This window comes from Dendrobium catenatum, unplaced genomic scaffold (assembly GCF_001605985.2).
Source record: "Dendrobium catenatum unplaced genomic scaffold, ASM160598v2 fragScaff_scaffold_879, whole genome shotgun sequence".
Lineage (NCBI taxonomy): Eukaryota > Viridiplantae > Streptophyta > Magnoliopsida > Asparagales > Orchidaceae > Dendrobium > Dendrobium catenatum.
Genome location: NW_021319341.1, coordinates 1,332,176 through 1,357,081, shown reverse-complemented (window position 1 = coordinate 1,357,081; position 24,906 = coordinate 1,332,176). Strand labels below are relative to the sequence as shown.

The 24,906-nt window shown below is 32.8% G+C and overlaps 1 protein-coding gene across 1 annotated transcript; it reads left to right on the top strand.

The window, feature by feature from the left end:
- Positions 1 to 3,431: 3,431 nt before the first annotated feature.
- LOC110106839 (potassium channel AKT2) lies at positions 3,432 to 24,446 on the top strand. The gene is made up of 11 exons (XM_020836889.2): positions 3,432 to 3,887; positions 4,079 to 4,297; positions 20,933 to 21,091; positions 21,192 to 21,249; positions 21,503 to 21,820; positions 21,911 to 22,150; positions 22,235 to 22,552; positions 22,642 to 22,827; positions 23,280 to 23,355; positions 23,431 to 24,000; positions 24,114 to 24,446. The coding sequence occupies exons 1-11, from the start codon at positions 3,691 to 3,693 to the stop codon at positions 24,227 to 24,229; spliced, it is 2,457 nt and encodes an 818-aa protein (XP_020692548.2). The 5' UTR covers positions 3,432 to 3,690; the 3' UTR covers positions 24,230 to 24,446.
- Positions 24,447 to 24,906: the final 460 nt, after the last annotated feature.

Here is a 24,906-nt window from a genome sequence, read left to right as displayed (position 1 = left end):
CCATGCCATATTTGATTACAAAAATAAAATTTTAAAATCTATAGCTTATTTTTCCACAATTAGTTAGTTGGCTCCATAAAGTTAAAGGAGGGTTTAATGGCAATAACTATTAATGTAAAAGAGAAAGAATTTTGAGATGAATCACCATGGAGAAATAAATATGATGTTTGGAGAGCTGTTATACATGATTGTTTCCTTAAAATTATGATTTTGTTGTGCATAATTTTGAAGAACTAAGTAAAAATAAAATATAATATAAATATTTGATAGCTCCTTAGTGTTGGACCCCATAAGACTAGTGAGATTATAAATGGTTGTAAATTGCCCTAAAATGAATTAAAATTATTTAAAACCACCTCTATAGGCAAATGTTATTCTAATTTTAAGGTTTTAGGATCTTTGGGTCAAGATTAGGCTAATTATGGTATGAATAGTTTGATAATAGGTCAAACCTATGTCAAAATATTCTTAAGGGAGCTTAAGAGTGTTTGAACTCAATTCCCAAGCTAAATGACAATTTTAGGTTGTAGATAATTTTAGAGCTTAAGGTTTCACATTGGTCAAAACATCTTTGACCAAGGGTTAAAAGGAATTTACCAACACTCTTTGACTGCTAAGATGGGTCCAACCTGAGGTCCATGGCCTCTAGGGTATGTTATAGGGCCAATTGTTATCTAGGAAAAAACCAAAGGTTTGGGGTATTTATATAATTTTGGATAGCTATAGGGTTTGGCCTAAGGTTGAACCAAGATTGACTTGGTGAGTTCATTACCTACCTAGGATCATTAGAAAGTTTCATAAGATCTCTATGATGTGTATAGGCTAGTCCAAGGGCTGATGGAATAAAAATAGTCTAAGTAGGTCCAGGGGTTGCACTTATGAATTGTAATCATTTTGAAAGGGTTTTCAGAAATTAGGTGGTTGGTTGGGTGAAAAGAAATGCATAGTAATATTTTCATGCATTTTAAACTCATCCCGTCATACTTTTTTGGTGAATTAAAAGCTTAATCAATTTGGATAATTTATAAATAGACCGTCCATTGTTGCCAGCTCGTGACTTGACTTGACTCACTAACACCCTAAATGGTATATAAGTAGCACTAAGGGTGTAAATGAGTTGATTCAACCTTGATTCACGACTAACCCAATATATGCTCAAACTCTGGTTCAAGCTTAAGCTTAGCTCATCGGAATAATAGCACGCTTGACTAGTGAGCTTAAGGCAAAGTAAGAGAATGCAATAATTGCAAGTAAGTCGTTGCAGCCAACAAGATATTGATGGGAAGAGAAGTTGTAATAAGAACTAATACAAGGATGCAATTATGATAATGATCTGAATCATGATGAGAACTCATGGATGTGCATTGGCAGAATTATTTCCTAGGATTGCTATGGGAGCTCGTTGGAGAAGACCTCGATAGGACCAACACTATTTATTGAAGAGGAAGAGCAGTTCATGAGATGAAACTAAGTTTCAAGTTGGAGATAGAATTGAAGGAAACAATGAATCTAATGGTTGAGAATGAAATGAGATTTATGATTTATTATTCACTTAATCCAAATCATAAGCTAATAAACATAGTCTCAATGAGCTCAATAATATATTATCACTAATAAAGCTTGAGCTTGTTGTTGATGAGATCATTAGTGAGCCGTATTAGAGCTAGCTCTTGAGCCACTCAACTTATTTACACCCCTAGGTGTCACCATATATTGGCTACATGCAACATAAATGCAGAGGGAGTTAGTTCATTTTATTTGAATTGTGTGCATAACATATTGACTCTAACTTTAAATTCTAATGTGATGAAATGCTTTTGTAAATGGTATGACAAAATGAAAATTATGCTAATCCTAATATAAATTAGGGCTAATCCTAATATAAATTAGGTCAATCAGGTTCTTATAGATTAAACAAAATTTATATACTAGCGTTCTGTGTTCCATGAAAGAGCATGATTTTAAGTGTATAGGGGTATCTCTATATTGTCACATTTTGAACCACTTATTTTTCTTCTTCTACTTTATGTGTGGGTGTACCTAAGATTTTGGATAGAATTGGTGATAACTTTTAATTTGTACAACATAATTGCGATTTTCTTATTATTGAATTCATATCTATATCAACTTTTATTTATTTAGGTTTCATTTGGGATAGCTTTTGATGACTATTTTTTTTTGCTACAATCAAGAAATTTTTATGATAAAATACTGTTGCATAGAGCAATAAGAAAAATATCTCAAACAAAACCTGAGTGTTAATTGAAGCTAAACAACTTAAATCTAAACATCTCTTTGGTTGCATTTTATTTTTTCTTTATTATTTATATTTAGGTTTTGTAAATGAGTGTAGTCTAGTATCTAAAAAATCGAGCTAAGCTTGCTTAACGCAACTCTCCTTAGTTTGTTGATTGGGAGTTTTGCTCCCAACTAAGAGGTCTTGAGTTTGAGTCTCGCGTATGTGTTGTATGTGTGTGTTTGGGTGCTACTCGTAATTTCTCAAAAATATATATTATATATATATATATATAAAAGAGCTAAGCTTGCTTAGTTTTTACCAAGCATGAGCTCGAGCTCCTTGTTTACTAAGCTCGAGCTCATTTACATTACTCGAACTCAACATGTTAAACATTTTAAAGGCTCGAGTTCGATTGGAAAACACAAACTTTATCAATTGTTGAGCTTAATTTCTTAATTTTAAATTTATGTTTTTACTTTTTGCCCTAATTTTAAAAAATTAAAATCATTATATAACACTAATTTAAATTAATTGTTAAATATATTTAAGTTACCAAGCGGCTTAACGTGCTTTCGACCAATGCCAGACTTAGCTAGAGCATGAGCTCTAGATCAAACTCATAGCTCAATATGCTCGACTCTTTAGCTCGTTAACGAATCGAGCTCGAGACAATTTGGCTCACTTATACCCTCTTTATATATGCTTGAACATTTTGCGCATGTTATGTCGTCCTACTCTCATATAGAATATTATTTATGGCTAATGAATCCTAATTGAATTTATGCTCCAATCCAATCGTGCAATAATGGTTCTTGGTGCCACCAGCGCCTTCTTTTCATGGCGTACGATACCCCAACAATTATAGTGGTCATAATTATCTAATCTCAACTTACAGGTACCAAAATCAGGGGCCACATGGCCCCATCATCCTTTGTCATCTTCTTCTATTCATCACCTCGCATGTCGGTAAGTCATAAATTATTGTACCTAATTCTCAGCATGTTAAACATTTATAATATTGTATCACAGATTATTGTACCTAATTCTCAGCTTTTTAAAATATTTTTTATTTCATTTAGAGGTTACATTATTATATAATGATGTTAATATGTTATATAGATACATAAATATATATTCGAATCACATACTTAATGATTTATTTGTCCATCTCAACCAAAAAGCAACCTGTTATTTACAAGCTATTGGTCAGGTTGCAAGTTAGGTCCAGTTGTTTGTTCTCTGCCATCACTCAATTATTTGAGGCTGATCTCCTCCACAACTTGGATCCTTTCCCTTTCATTTTTGTTTCTCTTTTTCTTCAATGGAGGATATGCTTATGTTGCAGCTAAGCTGAAGAGGTTTTTGTAGAAATTAACATGGAAATGCTTTTAGAACTCAGTTCCAGATGATTATTTTGCTGACAAGTTTAAAAGATATTTCTACAAATTAAGATGGAAATGCTTTCAGAGCCGAGCTCCAAGGAAGGGGATGAGCAGTTGAAGCCTGAGTACAAGCATAAGCAGTCATCACTTAACCTTCGGGGCCTCTCCAAGCTCATACTTCCTCCCCTTGGTGTTGCAGGCTACAATCAGAGCTCGTCAGGAGATCTATGCAAAAATATTATTTCACCGTTAGATTCAAAATATAGGTAAGAAGAAGGTTTCTCTGCTCGAGTAGTATTTCAGTATGTTTCCTGAAGTTTTTATATTAATTGTTATAACTCATGTGGACCATTTGAGTTCAAAATGTAAAGAATATTTTTTAGGAGCAACAGAGATGCAATTATTTAGCTTTTGAGCTAAGCTAGAAGAGAATTGACCTGTAAATCAATACTTGCAGGTGCTGGGAGACATTTATGGTGATATTGGTGGCTTACTCTGCGTGGGTTTACCCCTTTGAGGTTGCCTTTATGGAAGCAGTTGCAAAAGGTGGTCTTTGCATTGCTGATACCATTGTGGATCTCTTCTTCGCAATCGACATAGTTCTGACGTTCTTTTTGGGTTACATCGACTCGAGAACGCAGATGCTTGTTTGTGAACCTAAGAAAATTGCCATCAGGTTTGTCTTCATGAAACAAACTGGTAGCATAAATTTTTTTTCTCGTTTGTTTTGCAAATCATTACTCGTTCAAAGCGTTAGCAGTGGACACCATCCGGAATCAAAACCTTTAAATTTCCAAACAAATACTGTAGTATGGTAATAAAGCCTTGGAGTTTTTTTTTTTTTTTCATTTTTTCAAGAAATTTTTATTATAAAAAATTGTTGTAGAAAACAGTAAGAAAACGGTCTCATACAAAGCTTAAATCTTTCAGTTTTTCCATGTTAAATTGATTGCTCTTCTATTGAACCCATCATAACATAAGGTCATCATCTACTACTACCAATATGGGTTCAGTTTCATTGCAATTAATTATATTGCAATCCGCACATAATGCATTAAATAAGTTTAGGCATCAAATGCAGTATGGATGTTCAAAGTTTACTGTTTGAAATTAGGAGCGATTTTCTTACAGCTGGCCTTGTTTTTAAACTTCAAATCCTTAACCATACAATTTGGATTGACCGGCAAGAATTGAAACTGCGGGATTTGCTTCAGTCCATTTCAAGGATAAGAAATGCGAATTTTTATTAAGGAAAATATAAAGTTTTAATTGATAAATGTAAAGTTTTTATTTTTATTTCGGTTGGGTTACATCAAGGAAAATATAAAGTTTTAATTTTCACTGCCTTTATTTTTCTTAACATAAGTCAAATCTAATACCTCTACTTTCCTAATTGGGTCATCGGAAGGCTGTCGTTTTATGTGACCAAATCATCTAAGGCGACTCTCTCTAATCTTATCTTCTACTGGAGCAACTCCAACCTTTTCACGTATATGCTCATTTCATATTCTATCTCAAAGGGTAAAGTCACTCATCCACAAGAGCATCCTCATCTCTGCCACACTTAACTTAGTATTATGCTTCTCTTTTAATGGCCAACATTCGGCAACATAAAGCATTGCAGGCCTCACCACCATGTTATAGAATTTTCCCTTATATTTGAGGGGTACTTTTTTATCGCACAATAAGCCTGATGCATTCCTCCACTTCAACCATCCAACTTGAATTCTGCTGATAATATCCCCATCTATTTCACTATCACTCTGAACAATAGATTCAAGATATCTAAAACGTGTACTCTTATTAATGACTTGATTGCCCAAAGTCACAATCCCTTCACTAGGTCTATTCCTACTAAAATTACACTCCATATATTCCATTTTAGATTTACTCAAGCGAAAACCTTTAGACTCTAAGGTTGACCTCCATAATTCAAGTTTACCTTCAACTCCCTCTCTAGTCTTATCAGCAAGAAGAATATCACCAGCAAAAAGCATACACCAAGGTGCATCCTCTTGTAAAGGTCTAGTGAAAACATCCATGACTAAAGAAAAAAAGATATGGGCTTAAGGCTGATCCTTGATGTAACCCAACCGAAATAGGGAAATACTTAGTCAAACAACCTTGTGTTTGCTAAAAAGTAATAGCCCCTACATACATGTCTTTAGTTGTTTGAATATAAGTGGTATTAACTCCTTTTCTTTCAAGAACTCTCCATAGCACTTCTCTTGGAACTTTATCATATGCTTTTTCTAAATCAATAAATATCATATGTAGATCCTCTTTATTTTCTCTATATTTCTCCATCAAGCCCCTTAATAAATGTATGGCTTCCAAAGTCGACCTACCCGGCATGAATCCAATTTGATTTTGAGAAACATTAGTAACACGCTGCAACCTATGCTCCATAACTCGCTCCCATAGTTTTAAAGTATGACACATTAACTTAATTCCTCTATAATTCGCACAAGCTTGTGCATCACCTTTATTCCTAAATTGGAATTAACACACTCAATCTCCACTCATTTGGCATCTTTTTAGTCTTCAAAATAGTATTAAAAAGTTTAGTAAGCCAAGAAATTCCTTCATATCCTAAGCATTTCCACACCTCTATTGGAATATCATCATGTCCAACAACTTTTCCACCCTTCATTTTCTTTAAAGCTTCTTTAACTTCAATTTTACTAAAATGCCGATAAAAATATAAATCTTTGTTTACATTTAGAGTGCTAAGGTCATTACAATCAATCATATTTTCACATTCTTTATTAAAAAGTTTAGAAAAATATCTCATCCACCTTTGTTGAATATCATCTTCTAAGAAAAGTACTTTTTGATCTTCATCCTTAATACAATTCACTTGAACTAAATCCTTACTACTCCTATCTCTTTGTTTGGCAACATTAATTTAAAGAAACTGCATACAATTGCTTGGAAAGATACCTGCTTGCCCAAGATGTATGGTGGTTTGGGTATTCTTTCTATTGAATCTCTCTACCATGCTTTCTTTGCTTCCCTTATCTGGAGGTTCCTTTACTCCAATAATTTGTTGTTTGACTGGTGGCGTCAAAAGTATTGTTCTCTCTAAAAAATCACACTTCTCATTGCTCTCCCTACTGGAACCTTTTGTGCAATACTACTGGGAACATCATGAATTATATCTCTTTTACTGTCCATCCCTACAACATCCTTTCATTACTTTGCGACCCCTTGTTTGATGGTCTCTCTATTTCTAAGCTGCTAGGTAACCGTATCACTGATCACGATTTCTTTGAGCTTCAGAACTGGGAAGTTTCTATGCTCAGTGTTCATTCTACATGGTCACTACCTTCTTGTTTTGACAGTGTTGCTACAACAAAAATCCAAGCTATTAATATTGAGCAACAATTCTCTTCTCATTTTTTGTTGCGCTCTCAAAAACCGATGTTTAAAAACTTTCACTCACAACATTACTCCTCTCTACATACCATATCTTGGCAAAGATTCATCTCGTTTAAAAAGTCGGCTCTTCATTTTTTTGCTTTTTATTGGTTTGTGTTTAAAGGTGGTCTTAAAACTTTTTATGTTATTGCTTCCCGAGGGATTCACACTAATAATAGGTGTTGATTTTGTTTCTCTGAGCCGGAGTCTCACAGCCACCTTTTCTTTGAATGCAATTTTACTTTCAAAATTATTAAAGGCTTTATTCCCTGGCTGGGTGATTTCCTTTTAAGGTTGTACCTCCACCAAGTTTTTGAGAGCATTTATGATTAAGGGATTTCTTGTTACCATCTTAGCTACTTTATGTTAAGTTCATGTGATGTTATTTATCATCTTTGGAGGGCAAGGAATGAATGCTTATTTGGGGGCACTTATGATTACCAAGAAACATTGTCTGCTAAAATTAAAAAGGCTATTTCCCACAAAGTTTCTTCATGGAAATATCTTAAAACTGCTCCTCTAGGGCTTGATGTGAGAAGAATATTCATGTGAGAGAGTAATGGTTGATATTATTTATTAGGCTTCTTCTTTGATTGCAAGTTGAGTAAGGTTTGAATTGTGCAATTTTATATTGAGGTGATTTTTTTTTTTTTTTGTGAGGAAAGGCATAAGCCTCAAGGAATTTTGAGGTGTAATCCTTAGAATAAAAATATTAAATTAATAAAAACATATGAAATAATCAACGATAAACTAAAATTAATGTAAAAAGGTAAATTACAATCATAGAAGTTAAAGTAAGATCCTAGACCAATATAAAAGCTCTAAGCATTAAATCATAGGTTTCTACCCCACTCTTAATTGAATTTAAAAATATAGTCTAATATCATAATTTATGAACCCAAAGGTATCCACCATTTCATCAGTTTGTGGGTCTTCATAAGAATCATCACCACGACAGCAGGGTTGACATGTGAATTACTTGTGGTGTGGAAGTGTGTAGCTCCTTGTAACCAATTTTTTTAAGGGAAACCCATCGAGAGCCTATGCGTTGATTAAAATAATGGTTACAAAGCTCTTAAAGGGACCTTGAACTCCCTATAGCTCCAAGGAGATACAAAAAAATCAAAATAAAATCTAAGAGCTCAAGGTCCCTACTAAGCACAAGTACAAAATTTTGAGAAGATCAAAAGATTGTCATTAGCACCCCTTCTCATTCGAAAATTCAAAATCCAAAAGCCTGCACTATAAGAAACATGCAAGAAAATAATCACAAAAATAACAAGAACAATATGCACCTTTATAAAGTTATCCAGAATTAACCTGAAAATGATTAAATTCAGCCATGGCCAGCTGAAAAAGCAAAACAAGCAGAAAGTACAAAAGCAACCTTCCCAAAAGTTTTTTAATTTATTTATTCTTTTTTAATGAAATAGGTCCATATTTACAACATGTGACTTATAAATTAATTTTAGACTTTTGGATTATAAATTAGAAGAACCTAACATCATCAATTTGAAGTTTCCCCCCATCAAAAATGCTTTGAGGTGTGACTTTAGGCTTGCCTCACAAAATTGAGCATACACCTCAAATGGTCTACATGAGGTTTATAATTCAACGCCTATTTCTATGAGACTTGGGTTGAGGCATGGCTCGCTAAGTGTTTTTTCTTGTTGTATATTATGATCATGGCTTATTTGTTTTTAGTATATTACATAATCTACCATCTTTAGTAAATGTAGGCATGGTTGAGAAAAATTTATGGAAAGCTTGGTGTCTTTGTTTCTCATAGTATATCTCTTTGGAGTTTTTCTATGTCACATTAATCTAAATTTTGGAGACGCTTCGCTTCAAGTCATTTGACGCCTTGATATAATAAATATGCATTTTAACCATTTGAAGAGAGATTGAACCTAAATTTCTCAAAAATCTTAATCACCAATAATGTTTGAATTCACCACATTGGTTATTCATCCCTCTTTAAAAAATGTTTATTAATATCAAGGTCCTGGACCAACAGCATACTTTATGATGTGAATCCATCATGGAGTGACTCGGTCATCAACATGAGCTCAACCATGTTGAATATTAGAAACAATCCATGGGAGCCACAAATATCATGATCAACTTTTTCTCAATTAAGTCCTCAATTTAATATTCCTAATTAGGGAATTAAAATTAAAATGAGGGACAAAGTTGTAATAAATACACAAATGGTTTTTTATTTTTCAACAACAAAAATTAATTTTATTGATGGCTGCTAACCACTTTATAATTTGACTGGCATATTCTTTTTTTGACATTGAATCTATGAGGTTAAATTCAAACTATCACATGCTACAAAATGATCAAGAAAACTATAGATCTCAAATTATAAGAGCGTCTATTATCAATCAAAAAAGATCCTCCAACTATTCCTCATCACCCAAACATATATGACTATGAGGATACATAAAATGTTATAAAAAAAAATAAAAAAATACTATAGCTCCTTATAAAATACCTATAAAATGCTACGCACTACTCGAGACGCATGTATCCACCAAATTGGCTGAAGGAGAATGTGGTTGAAAGGCTTCGATGAGTTATTTTTGGGTGTCCAGTAGTGTTGAATGGATGAGGGTGAGTGTGCTCGAGTAAGTCTAAGGGTGAATACTAAGATGTTAGGGGTCTAATATTTGGTCTACGTGCTAACATTACTAGTGACTTGCATGAGGAATCTTGGATTGCTTGAAAATTTTCTTATTCTAGAAGGCCCGCATGAGCTACACCAAGGACACTCATAATGGATTATAGATAGGTAGGTTGATAGATGGTTCAGACCCCTTCTAGATATGTGTAACACAAATCAACTCCTCCACCCTTGCTATTGGTGGCCTTGTAATCCTTAGTGGCCAAGCTTACTTAGGTGTATTGTGTATTCAATGTAACGTCAACCTCTAGATAGATTTGATCTCATGTTCATCCTATCATTGGGATGAATTATTTCTCTTTCATATCCTCATTGTTTCTCTCATAATAGTGAATTCATAAGGATGAGTGGCTAAGGAGGACTCGGCCACACTCATTAGCATTTGCATGGCCTTTGGCTAGGTCCAATAGCTATGCAAGCATCTTCAACTATTACAACTTAAGTGTATAGATAAATGGACACTCTTTTAATCCTTGTGACAATGTGACCTAGAAAACTATAGGATCTAAGTCCTTTATATGCATCTTTTGTCTTTGAAACCTCACTATAAATCTCTTTAGTCACTCCCCTAGTTCCTACCTCATCTTTAATAGAGCTTGTGAGAACTTTTAGTGTATTTAGGTAGTAGGAAACAAAGGAACAAACATTAGTTTAAATTTTGATAATAAGGTGATCATTCCTAGCTATAGGTGAGTTAACACCTAAGTGTTGACTCCTTAAATATCATAAAGAAGATGCAATACTTAAGAGCATTGCCAATGTTAAGCAAAGAAGATATTAATTCAAAGGTATTCACATGGTCAATTGGATCCGTCTTTCGCTAGTTGGATTCCAAGTGTAGCACTTCTAAATTAGGAGGCGGCTTAACTATGGTGTTCATCCCAAAGAAGGCATTGGTAAGTTCAAGCTCATCATTCTAGCTCACCTTATTAGTGGCCTATAGTTTGTCACTCATCAGCATGCAAATTTTCTCAAGAATTGGTGTTGAGTTCGATGCTCTATCTTCTGGAAACTTGCTGAACTACCAAGTCAAAAGAACATTTAGGGGTGTTGTCTCCTTACACTCACACTTGGAGGTCACCTAGGGAATCTTGGATAGCCTTTATAATCCTCAGGTCATGGTGAGTGGTGTAGTCATCATTCTTCATGTTCAAGGAAGGCTCCTGGATAATTCACTCCTCTCCAAAGGACTCTCTCTTAAGTAAAAACATCTCTACCAGCTCACTTACTTAACACACCTATTGTATTGAAAGAATTATATTAGTCTATTTAAATCAAATCCTATTTTTTAACTTTAAACAGACTAATTATACAGTACAAAGTATGTATCATACTATTTTATTAGTTAAATTGATGATTATGACTAGTTGAATCATATCAAGGATCCTCTAGGATGAACCAATGTTCATCCACCTATTATTATGTTAGATCATTATGAATAACTTGGATCATATGATATAAGCTCCAATTAGGATTTGATCCTGATTTGATTATTTTATCAATAATCTGAATTAGACAAGTTCTTTAATACTCGTATAATATAATTAGTTTGAAATTTAAATTTCAAATTTCAAAATTTTCTATTTTGAAATATTGAATTTTGAGCAGGTAATTTTTAAAAAAATCGATCATCATATATGATTAGTTATGCTATATTTTAATTTAATTAAATAGTTAAGGTAACTCCTAAAATATCTAATCTAACAGTGCAATTGGGATTATGCAGTATTATTTGATCAAAGAATTCAAGTGTTTAATTTTCATGCCCACTCATGAGAGAGTGCTCAGTTATCTTGCCAACATGTACCTAAATACATAACAACTCAAGAAAAAAAAAATACAGACTTTTATTACAAATTTGACGAGACTCGTTACTATACATTCTTGAGTTCTCATTTTTGACTTGACTCGTTATATGTTGTAATTGGAATGTCACTAGCACATAAAGAAAGGCTATATATAATGTTGAAAATAATAAGTGATATAACTAATAATATTTGTAATCATTAAAATATCTAGTAAGTCTCATGTATTTCTCTCTCCATTGTCTAACCCACCCCCACACAACTTCACCTTCAAATAGAAATACTACTAGAGGCACCTTTCTATTCTTGGGACACTATATGATGTCAAAGATCTATTTTATCATTAATAGTCAATAGGGGTTAAACACTGTCAAGCTAACTTGAGAGCTAGCTTAAGCTTGACTTATTAATGAGCTTGCGAGCCGAGCTTATCCAGGATTGAGCTCAAGATCGAGCAAAAATTTTAGCTTTAGATCAAGCTAAAATTTTAGCATAATGGATTATAAAGCTCAAGTTTGATCCTCAAAATACTCAGTTTGATTACTCTTCAAGTGGCTCGAGCATAAAATCAACCAAAATTGCATAACAACGAAAGGTGAATAAGAAGGCAGAATCATGAAGTAGGTTGGGATGTGGAAGCTGACTCAGATGAAAATGACAAGCTCGAACAAGGATGATGGGCATAGATGTGGATGAAGGGTTTGTATGCAAAAGGCAGGCATGGACATGGATTGTGGGCTTGGACGTGGAAGGTAGGTACAAACACATAAGGTAGGCTCAAATGGCGAATCGTAGAATATAGTCACTTGACAAGCACATTTTAATGGTATGAGCTGAGCTTGTGTACACCTTTTGATCTAGATTTGAGTTCGAGCTTAAGTTTGAGCTCAAAATTTGGCTTACGAGTTGAATTAGAGTTAGGTTAGGTCTGACTCGAGCTCAACTTAACTCAGTTGCACCCTAAATAGTAATCTTTAGCTACATTTGGATTTATATCTCCCTTGAATAATTGGGTCTTCAACTTATCAAATATCTAAATATGTTTATATTTCACATTTTCCTTATTCTCGGCCTACTTACTTAGGAAATCACTCATTAACTATGCTATTAGAATGGAAAATTGCATCATGCTATTAGAACTCACTGGAGCTATGATGGGGGTATGTGATTGTATGCAAATTATGATTTTGTTATGGGTTTAAATATGTAATACCCACTGAATACACAAGTGTGCATGTCAATCAATTAATAAGGTGATTGAGAGAGTGTCGATCCCAAGAGGAAGTGTTATGCTGATATACAAACTAACTAGTATCGTCTGCTATAACTACAATGTTTATCTTATTGAATGAAAATACGGGTTAAGATTCTATCTCTACTATGGAATTTAAAAGGAAAGATAAAATACTAGATGATAAATATTTAGGATTAGTAATTATTAATTACTTAAATTTTCCTAAGTAGACCTTCTATGTTTGATGTGGATCAGAGCATAAGCATCCTTAGATCTTTACTGAGCTTGTAAGGATGTAAATAGAGGTTTATGGTCTTCCTACAATTATTGTATCTCTATAGAACCTAGAACACTAAACATCCTACACTTAGTAATACAAGAGTTTCATTCCAACACTTCTAATTATTCTAATATTTCTCCATTGTGGCAATATATCACGCTAAATTTAAACTACACATATGGCAATTGTATGCATTAAATTAAGAATGAGAGCTATTATAAACATTCATTATTCATTCAAATCATAAGAGCCTCCATTAGTACTTATAAAAGATTTGCATTATTAGCCCAAAACAAGGGAATTATTCAAATATGAAATTTAAAGAAAATAAATTCAATTTTGCTTGCTTGCATAAAAGAGAAAATATATGAGTAAAAGTTATTTCATAAGTCACCTAAATGGTATAAATTTACTTTCCACACTCATTTCTCCTCTAAATATCTAATTGCTTATAAAGAGATGGACTAACAATTCTTAAATGTAGTATCCTTCTCTCCCCTAGCCTCCCTTAGACTTTATTCTCAGGGGGTAATATAGTCTAGAAATTACTATAGAGAATTATTACATAACTCTCAAAAAAATGAATTGAGAAACTACTTATATTGGTATAAAAATGGACTCGAGCATCGTGGCGCTTGACATGGTGGCGCTGTGACATTATAAAATAAACTAGCACCTCGGTACTACTAGGCTTACTACGTTGTAGTGCTGGATTGAATTAGTGCATCTAATGACTGAATTTATGTGTCGCTTGGCTAATTTAATGCAATAGCATATTCCATCAACTGCTCCACCATGGTGTTCTAGAAGTTTATCACTGCGGTGCTTTAATGTGCAATCTAAAGCTGCAGCATTATGAAGTTTGGCTCTCCGGAGCTCAAAATCTTAAGACTCGAGTGATACAACACTAATTTCTTGCATTGAAGCATTACGAAGTGCAGAAATGCTAACCTTAGTTTTATTGGGGTACTAAATTAAGTGTAATTTTTCTTAAGGCTCTGACACTGATCTGGCACTTGGGAATTATGATGATGCGACACTAGTGGTTGAAACATTTGGAAGTTGGTTCAACACTTATAAATTTGTCTCTTTTTTCTGAGACATTCTAGCACAACATCAACTACAAATAGTATTTTACTCATATTTAAGATAATAAAATACTAAAAAATTTATACTTAACAAAATAGCCGCAACTTAAACTCATGTTTGTCCTCAAGTAATGGTGTAGTCACCAATTGATTCTCACTAGCCTAAGTAAAAAATAACAATTTAAGATTGCTAAAATGTAAGAAAATAATTTACTAATTATATGTAATTTGAAGGGTCAAAGGTTTAAAATTTTAATTTAAATGACCATGATCAATTATTCTAATCAATAATCCTTATTGTTGCTTAATTTGAAATGATCTATTATAATTATGTGCAATGATGACTACTGATTTTAGATATGAATAATATATAATTTAGAAATTATTTGATCTTGTTGCTAAAAAAAGAAGTTCATTAGTAAACCATCATATGTATTAGTTTACTTATATTTTTGTATTTGATTTTAGTATTAGAATACCTTTAGAATAGAGCTTTATCATATACCAATTTTTGAAGTACGCTTTTTTCCCTTTCTTTTATATTTTTTTTATATCTTTTATATTTTTCATTTTTAATATATAATAATGTTTTTGAATGTATCATAACTTTCTTCTTTCAATTAACCCTAAATTGAATTAATGTAAGGATGTTAGTAAACTCACTAATTCCATGTTCAAGATTATGATGGTCATCATAATTTAATATACAGACTTCATTTCTCTAAACTCAGTTGTTCTTTCTTTAATCATTAGTCTATGCTTAAGTGTATAGATTTTAAGTTCAATGCATGTTAATAACTTAGATGATTTTCCTTTATTGATTATTATGATTTTTAAATTAAAAAATAAGGTTCTTTATTCATCCAAATTATTGCATAGAGTTTAGTATTATTCTTAATTTTAAATATTTTTAATCACTATTTTATTTTGGCTAAATAAGCAATCAAAGTAAAAACCCTATGTAGATGACATTATCAACAGTTAAGCAATAGTGGAAATTTTACTTAAATGTAAATTGAACTTTAACACAATAACATAAACAATCACAATAAATAAAATAGCAAACATAGTATATTGTAATAAACTAAACATGCCTTTTATTATAAATGATACAAAGTCCATGAGGCAATGATAACATATAAAGAAAGTACTTTAGTGCATGATGCAGTAGTTTATTCCTCTAACAGAATCTCATCTCATACACACAACCATCACAACATAATTGATGGCTATAATAGCCATTCACAACATCACATCACCACGAGGATATCTTCACAAGTAAATAAATAAAAATAAAGAAAATTAAAAAGAACATCCCCCAACAATAAACACAAATCACACACACTCTCTCTCTCTCTCTCTCTCTCTCTCTCCTACAAATAAGCCAATCAAAACATCAAGAAAAATATTGAAAAACAACAACCACCACTATCATTCAAAATCTCTATCCTCCTCCTCCTCCTCATCATCATCATCATTATCATTTCAAACAAATGACATATGCTCTAGAGTAGTAGAAAAATGAAGCTAATTTAGATTTTCAATAAAAGGGATCATTTTAGACATTCCCACTAAAGCCTCATTGAATTCACTTGTAAAGTGGTTATGCTTCTCTTACATTCTTGAATAGTGAGCTTTTTATTCCCTACCCTGCTCATAGAAATTATTCATACCCTCCATTTGCTCTCTAAACTCCACCACCTGATCAACTAAAGACTTAGGAGTCTTTGAATGCCTACTACTATTGAGCCTACTGGTCAACCTGGGCACATTGGGACATCCCTCATCCTCAATTCTACTTATTTTAAAACTTTTAATTTTCCTTTAAGTGAGGGTTGAAATAGAAAAAAAGTTCCTCATTCAGATGTCCTCTAACAATAGCATTAATGCATTGAGCATAAATCAAAGAAGGATTACATAAGCTGATAGGGTGGCTCCCTTAATGACATAAGTTAAAGAAGAATGTATCAATTTCCCCACATCAATTAAATAACCCACTTGAATAGCATAATTAAGAATTTCCTTATCCTTTGTCACTTAACTGATATTTTTACTAGGCGAAAAAAAAACAGAGATAAAATAATATTTTTCTTAAGAAAGTTAAGTAAGAAGTGGGAAAATTAATGATTTTATTGAAGCTTTTGTTCCATAAAACACTACTTAAAGGCGCATACATAACACTCAGTAACACCTCAGAGTCATAAGATACTAAATAGAAAGGGATGTACTCATCAAATGCAAATCTTTTTAGTTTGCACAGAAAATTTATCACATAGGAATCAAAAGGTACCCACATCCCCCTCACATAACACCTAATCTCCACAGCTTCCTTAGCATTAGATTTTTTTTTCAAACAATATTAGTAATAACAATATAAGGTTCCTGACAAAGAACTTCCCAACCCCGGTTCATAATCATTTGCATTACAATTCCACTTAGGCTTAGAAAATCTCTCTCATGAATAAGTTGCTTACATGCAAATAGTCGATCATAATGCTGCTTAGCTTCAACATATATGAAATAAATCTTATCATATAATAAATAATTTCTCTTCTTATTGCTAATCTTTTTTGTGGCTATTTCTTCACTAACTCACAAATATAAGGAATATACTAAGATACTCATAATAGAAGGCTCTCAAACATGGTGAAGAACAAATTAATAAAGAATTATTCTTATTTTATAGAATTGAACGAGCACTGCAATGCTTAAGAGAGTGATGGCATCGAAGAACACTAAATAACAAATTGGTCAAACTAACATATGCTGCAGTGGTGCCGGATTCATGACGCTGTGGCACAGGCATGGGAAAAAAAACCACCTACCTTTTTGATTGGATAAATATTGACAAATACCATCGCTGTGGTGCTCCAACTAACTAATTATGATTTTAACTTAACATTGTGTTGCTAAGGATAGTGTTGCAGTCCTCAATAAAGCCTCATAATAAAAAAGTAATGTAAGTTGAATACACTACCAGCAGTACTGTAGTAAATAATAACCTAACATCGTGGTGCTTCAATGTTAGTACTAAGACACCTGATATGGTAACATAGCATTGCAGTGCTAGAAAATATAGTGTTGTGCCAGTGCACTCCATAGATTTTCTTGAGAATCAAGAACTGCAGTGTCAATTTTGAGTGCTACAGTGCTTGACAAGCAAATGTTGTGGCACTTCATATCCTAACAATGCACAGTTAGTTAGATTTTAAATCCACAAATTTTAATTAAAACCAAAATTACTAAGGCACATTTAACAACCATATTAAAATTTTCAAAATTACAAAATAAATAATAAAAAAAATATTATAATTACATAAACATAAAAAAAATTCAACAACAAAAGTAAGACCTAACATCAACATATTTGGGTTGCCTTCTAAGCAGCACTATGTTTATAGTCTTTAACCAGACTTGCCTAGATTTTTCACTTTAGTGGGGTTGCATCACAACCACTCCTAATTAAATTTGTCCATACTTAAATCCTTCAATTTTTCCTTTGGATTAAATTAAATATTATTGGGAAATATTTTAATGGGTTTGCTAGTCAGAGAAATTGTAGTCTATCCTAATTGATTGTCTAAGTTTTTATGTAAAGAAGCTTGCCTTTAAAATTGATTTCTCAATTGAATCGCTACCTTTTCCAAAGGTGTTTTCCTATCTCTGTATTGTTTATTTTGATTAAAACCTGAGGGATAGGAAGGTCTAGGGTTTACTACAGGTTAGTGAGGATTATTATAATTTCCTTCTTGATTTGATTGATCTGCATCCCACTGATTATTATCACCAATATTATTGTTAGATTAAACAAAATTAGGGTGGTTCCTCCAACTTGGATTGTAATTAATAAAGTAGGACTTTTTTCGTCTTCCAATGACATTAATATTCCAACCTCTTAAACTTTATTCTCTCAAATATAATTAAAAGCTTGCTCTTCTCAAAGTTTATGTTATCTGAATCCTAAACTAACTTTAAAATTATCCAACATTTTAGATATAGTATCTACTTGAGCAGTCAAAATGGATAAGGCATATGACTCATAAACTTCAGCTACTCTCCTAGGCATCGGACCATTATGTTTTGCAATGTTTAAAAGAAGTTTATGCTAGGAAGTTTCTTTCTAAGAAAGCCTTCAAGTCACTATAATAACTTTAAAACAATTTTCATAAAAAATTGTAGCAATCTCAATTGGAATATAAGCTTTAATAAAAGGATGCCTTGATTCTATTCATTTTCTATAGAAATTAGATAAGAGAATCAATTTTGTAAGGCTTCATTGAAGCCATTCTCATAACTAGTAATACTCTTTCACATTCTTGTTTTTTTTTTTAAATCTAAAACCACTATATTTTTTTTAGCATTTATTTTTCATATTCAATGACACAATTGTAGATTGATGTAACATGGGATTGGACCTTTCACACACAATGATCATTTATTTAGTCATATTTATTTATTTATTAAAATTATCTAAATGTCTTGAACATGCCTAAAATAATTGGAAAACCTTCAACCATATCTCATTTGTTTTATACCCTTCAAAAACTCACCATCTTTCAAACACAATGATCAAGGTTGGAGTTTTTGTTTACATCATCTTGCTTACGAGGAAAGGACCAAATATATGGGGTGGTATTATGTGTGAGTAAATAGCTCCCTTGTTTGGTATATCATGTTTGGAAAATTTAAAGTTGTGCTAGCTTAAATCTACCAAATGGAGCATTGGATACTTTAGAGTTTACTATTTTGATAAAGCTCATTTCAAACCCATTATGAATTAAATCTAATACTTCTTAAGTCATAATACTCATAGACTTTAGCTCGTTATTGATTATTTCTCACAAAAATGATTCACACAGATTAAATTAAGATTAATTTTATATAGTTGGAGGGACGACATTGGAATCAATTTTGTATCTCAATTTTCATTCCGTTCAACACAAAGGATCATTTGGGATCAATTTTGTCTAACTAAGCAACTAAATTTTTGAAATTTGAACACTAAGGAAATTTTGGCTTCATATAAATAGTCAAGAGGTTATTTTTAGCTTTCTCCCTTTCATATTTATAAGAAAGTAAATAATTCCTATAACTTCTAATAATCGAGATGATTTCAATCAAAATCTAATGTCTTTTAACATAAAAACAACAACAAAAACAACATCAAGCTTTCATCCCACTATGTGGGATCTGCTACATGTTTCCTTTTTCTCCATTATGTCAAATTAATAGTCAAATTATCATTTAAAATTAATTGAAAAAAGGACAACATTAATATTTTTTTAATAAGACTTTTTAATTCTACCTCTTCTTGCTAAATCTAATGCATCTACTGTCCTTACCAGTTCATCGGAAGGTCAACTTTTTATGTGACCAAACCATCTAAGGTGACTCTCTCTAATTTTATTTGTCACTAGAGCTACTCCAACCTTTTCACGTAAATACTCATTTCACATTCTGTCTATAAGAGTGAAGCCACTTATCCACTCAAGTATCCTCATCTCTGCAACAATTATCTTAATTTTATGCTTATCTTTTAATGGCCAATATTATGCATCATTCATTCCAGGTCTCTCCACGATCTTATAGAATTTTCTCTCAAGTTTGAGGGGTAGTTTTCTATCACACAACATGTCAAATGTATTCATCAACCTCCACTATAGGAAAAACGTGTGATACTGGCAGAATAACTGTCAAAAATTCCAGAGATTTTGTACCTCCAATAATTCCACTATGATGAAATTTTTTTCCTACGTGGCTATTAAGGACGAAAAATTTTTCGTCGGAAAAATAGGAATCCATCGAAAATAGCCCAACTTTCTACTAATAATATCCTCATCTATTTCACCATCAATTTTAACAATAGATTCGATGTATCTACTATTTGATCACCCAAAGTTACAGTCTCACAATTAAATATATTACTACTAAAATTACACTCCATATATTCGATTTTAGATATACTCAAATGAAAGCTTTTAAACTCTTAGGTTGACCTCCACTGTTCAAGTTTACCTTCAACTCCCTCTCTAGTCTTATAATCCAGAAGAATATCATCAGCAATAAGCATACACATGGTACATCCTATTGCAAATGTCTATTAAGATCACCCGTGACTAAGGCTAAAAGATATCGGCTTATAGCTAATCATTGATTTAATCCAATTAATATAGGAAAATATGTGGTCAAACCATCTTGGAGTTGAAGGTAAATTTAAACTATGGCATTCAATATATGCATGCCATAAATATAAGTCACTAATTGTTGAAATTTAATGTTTCTTTAGAATTAATTATTCCCTAAATTTTTCTAGAACAACTTTTCTTTATATCTTGATTTATATTATATGAATTTGATTTTATGAGATTGAATTTTAATTTTATTAGAATCTCCCTAAATAATGGGGAATAAAATCAACTTGTAACATAAATAAAACCAAAATTAAATTAAAAAATATTGATAATTTACTTTGCTTAAAGTTCCTCTTCTATTGTCATAGCGCAATGTAATTGGGAATTCCTTCTGGCCTTCTATTTCACTTGTGGAGAAAGTCGCAAAGCATAGGTCTTCCTACCTCAAAGTCTCTGCTTTCTTGAATTCCTTATATGCGCAAGCAAAGATAGCATGTTGGATGTTTACCATATGTTTAAGCATGTTGTTGGATGTACTATACTTCTCTCTTTGATTTGTTCATAACATTCATTTCTGTACTATTTAGCTGGAAATTTATTTTCGATTTAGACTTTTATTTTGTGATCTTGGATAACAATATTTCTGTCAAATGACAACTTAAAGGTATCTGTCCTCTTGGTTCATTATGGATGTGGCATCAACAATCCCTTTTGAAGGTTTAGGCTATTTGTTCACTGGAAAAGTCAAGTCAGGGCTCTCTTACAGTGTTCTGGGCATCTTAAGACTATGGCGTCTTAGGAAGATAAAGCAGTTCTTCACAAGGTCAGAACATATTCTGCAAATCCTCAAAATTTTTACCTCTCCAAGAAAAAAAAAGGATCTTGTAAAATTAATAAGTTCATATTCTGGGCTACCCCTGCAGGCTTGAGAAGGATATCAGATTCAGCTACTTCTGGATAAGGTGTACAAGACTCATATTTGTAAGTAAAGCTTATAATTCTATCTTAGATTTCATTTGGAACAATTTTTTATTATTTTTGAAGCAACTTTTAATAATTTTTTTTTCAAAATATTTTTGCGCTAAAAATTTACTTTAAAAAGTAATAAGAAAGCTGTTTCAAATAAAGTCTTAATTAATTTTTTAAAAGCCTTTAAAGCTTGTTATATACATTAATCTGATCCCTGCTATAGCAGGACTATAAAAACTGAATAAAAGGTACAAATATGTTTCAGGTTACAATATTCTTAGTGCACTGTGCAGCTTGTCTCTACTACCTGCTGGCAGACCGATATCCACATCAAGGAAAAACATGGATAGGTGCAGCTATACCAAATTTCCGAGAGGCAAGCCTGTGGATTCGCTACATATCTGCTCTTTACTGGTCTATTACTACCATGACTACCGTTGGCTATGGCGACCTTCATGCTGTGAACATAACAGAAATGATCTTCAACATATTTTACATGCTATTCAACCTGGGTCTCACTGCGTACTTGATAGGGAACATGACTAATTTAGTTGTTGAAGGAACCCGAAGAACAATGGAATTTGTATGAATCTTCCAATTTCATCAATGATCTTTTTCTAAAAGAAGATAAGCAAATTGGAGCTTCTTATATGATATTTACTGATTGTTGCAGAGGAACAATATACAAGCTGCTTCTAATTTTGTATGTCGGAACCATTTACCACCCAGATTGAAACAACAAATATTGGCCTATATGTGCCTCAGGTTCAAAGCTGAGAGCTTAAACCAACAACATTTGCTAGACCAATTGCCCAACTCAATACGCAAAAACATCTGCGAGCAGCTTTTCCTCCCTACTGTGAAGGATGTCTATCTTTTTAAGGGAATCACAAGAGAAATGCTCCTTCTTCTGGTTTGATTATTTTGGACTTGAATAATTAGAAATAGATTTATATAGTGAGTACTTATCACAGATATTCAATTCTGATTCAACTAGGTTACACAGATGAAAGCTGAGTATATTCCCCCCAAAGAAGACATCATCATGCAAAGCGAAGCACCAGATGACGTGTACATTATAGTTTCAGGTAAAATTGAGATAATACACTCTGAAGAAGAGAGAGAACAAATCGTAGGAACATTAACCACAGGAGAAATATTTGGGGAAGCTAGTGCTCTCACTAACAGGCCTCAGAGCTTTACTTTCCGTTCTAAAACTCTGTGTCAACTGTTGAGGTTAAAGAGGAACACACTCAAAGAAGCTATGAAAGCAAAACAAGAAGATAGCAATGCTATAATAAAGAACTTGTTGAAGGTAAAGTAGAACTACGTACGTTATCAAATCTTGTTTCTTTCTTTTCATGTTCGTTCAGAGGTAAGATTTACGATTATTATATTTTGCAGCATCAAATCGAATGTAGAAATTTTAGCTTTGAGGATTTAATAGGAGAAAATGGTGAACGTGCTGAATCTACAATACCTTGCAATATTCTAACAGTGACTGCCACTGGAAATAGTTGTTTCCTTGAGGAACTCCTGAAAGCTGGAATGGATCCAGATGTTGGCGACTCTAGAGGAAGGACTCCATTGGTATGGCTTTACTGTTTAACTTCAAGAAATTTTGGATATAAGATTAGAAACATCTTTAAAACAACACAAAGAAAACGAAATCTTTGTTGCCATAGCCATCAAATCTCGAAGCCAAATGATATTGTGCTCGAATCAAGCCCATTGATAGTTGATGCATTCAATATGTTATGAAAAGATCTAATATTCTTGAGATTCTCCCACAACCCAAACTTAGGCTTTGTTTAGGATAGATCTTTTACTACTTCTTAAACCAGCTTTTTAGTACAAAATTTTTAATTTTTACACAAAAACAATTTTTTTAAGAAGCAATAAAAAACTATCCCAAACAAAACCTTTAATTCCTTGACTCAAAATAATCGTCAACAACAGAATCTCAAATTCTAGGTTCAGCAAACTTCTATTGTTATCATGCCACAAGTATATTTATTATTAACTTTAATCATGTAATTCAGCACATAGCAGCGATTGAAGGATATGAAGACTGTGTTTTGGTGCTACTGAAGCATGGGTGTAACATAAACATACAAGGTAATTAAGCTTTAAGAACCTACGCTAATAGAAATATGCAAAACTCACTCCCTCACTTTATTATACCATTTGCAGACAAGGATGGAAATACTGCCTTATGGCTAGCAATTACGACAAAGCATAAGAGAATTTTCAATCTATTGTATCATTTCGCCTGCACGTCCAATCCAAATGCCGGAGGTGAACTCATTTGTCTTGCAGCAAAAAGAAATGATCTTTCCACAATCAAAGAAATTTTGAAGCAAGGCTTGAATATAGATTCTACTAACTATGAGGGGCTGACAGCCTTGGAAGTTGCCTTAGCTGAAAAGCAGGTAGAGGTAGCGAGGTTTCTGATTATGAATGGAGCAAACATAGAAAATGTAAATATTCATGGAAGAGATGCAATTCCAAAGGGCGAGCTTGAAGAAATGGTAAAGAAGCGGGAAATTGGCTACCCAATAACGATATTCGAATCACCGGAGGTGTTCAAGAAAAAAATGATATATGGGGACGACGGTGGAAGTGTTAAATTGAGAGAGAGAAGTGTAATTTGTCCCAGGGCCAGTGTGTATAGAGGCCATCCGATGCTTAGGAATCCAACCTCAGAAGCAGGAAAGCTGATAAATTTGCCAAGCACAATGGAGCAGCTCAAGGTTATCATTGGTAAGTTTTAATTTTTGCTATTAATTTATCTTGACAAACCAAGCAAAAGAACTGAGAAATTAACAGGCATGTGTTGTTCTTAAGTTTTATAATATATTTGTTCTTGTTGGCAGGTGAGAAGTTTGGAATTGCTGCCAGGAATGTCAAAATAACAAATGATGAAGGAGCGGAGATAGATTCTATTGAAGTAATTCGAGATAATGATAGGTTGTTCATAGTTCAGGATTAAGATTTCATCAGAAAAGATGGCTTTATGCTATAATACAGATTTAGCTCCTCCTCGCTTTTCCTGCCCTCTAAAGATTTTGCTCGTATTTCTAGAAGTTTATATCTCTATTTCAAAATGTAAAAGGACCATAACGACAATATCCTTCTCACAGTAATATTGTGAATAAGGTCTTAATGATGTAGAAATTGTTGAATTCAAAGTTGTTGATAGAGAATAACCAAAATCTTACTTGAGAATCGAATCACATTAGAAAGCAAGAAGAATGAGAGAAAAAGTAGATTTCAAAGAATATCTTAGGGAATTGGTTCAAAAAAAATTCAATTGAACTATTATAAGATGAGAAGGGAAAGCCAACTGAATTTAACGAACACAATTCAAAGAATAAAAATATTATATGTGAAATTCTTATGATTTCAGAAATTTGCATCTGACCATTGATCCCTAATTATTGGTGGAAACTGTGGCTGTGCTACAGATTTGGCTAATTGATAAAACTAGTTGGAAGATCCTATAGTTACCGAGCCAAACACTACAGGAAAATCATCTATTACTGACAGAATTTTTCGGTAGTTTTTGAATTTACCGGCTGTTTTCCGGCGAAAAAAATTCCACCTGCAAAACACGCATAGGAAAATAAATTCCTGCGACTTTTTCTGCCTGAAAATAATTCTGACGAA

Bases quoted from the DNA above. Each gene is read 5' to 3' on its own strand.
- LOC110106839 (XM_020836889.2), top strand. From the start codon at position 3,691: ATGGAAATGCTTTCAGAGCCGAGCTCCAAGGAAGGGGATGAGCAGTTG. The intron at 21,250-21,502 runs GTAAGTAAAGCT...AATATGTTTCAG, and splicing joins GGTGTACAAGACTCATATTT to GTTACAATATTCTTAGTGCA. The intron at 22,151-22,234 runs GTTTGATTATTT...TGATTCAACTAG, and splicing joins GAGAAATGCTCCTTCTTCTG to GTTACACAGATGAAAGCTGA.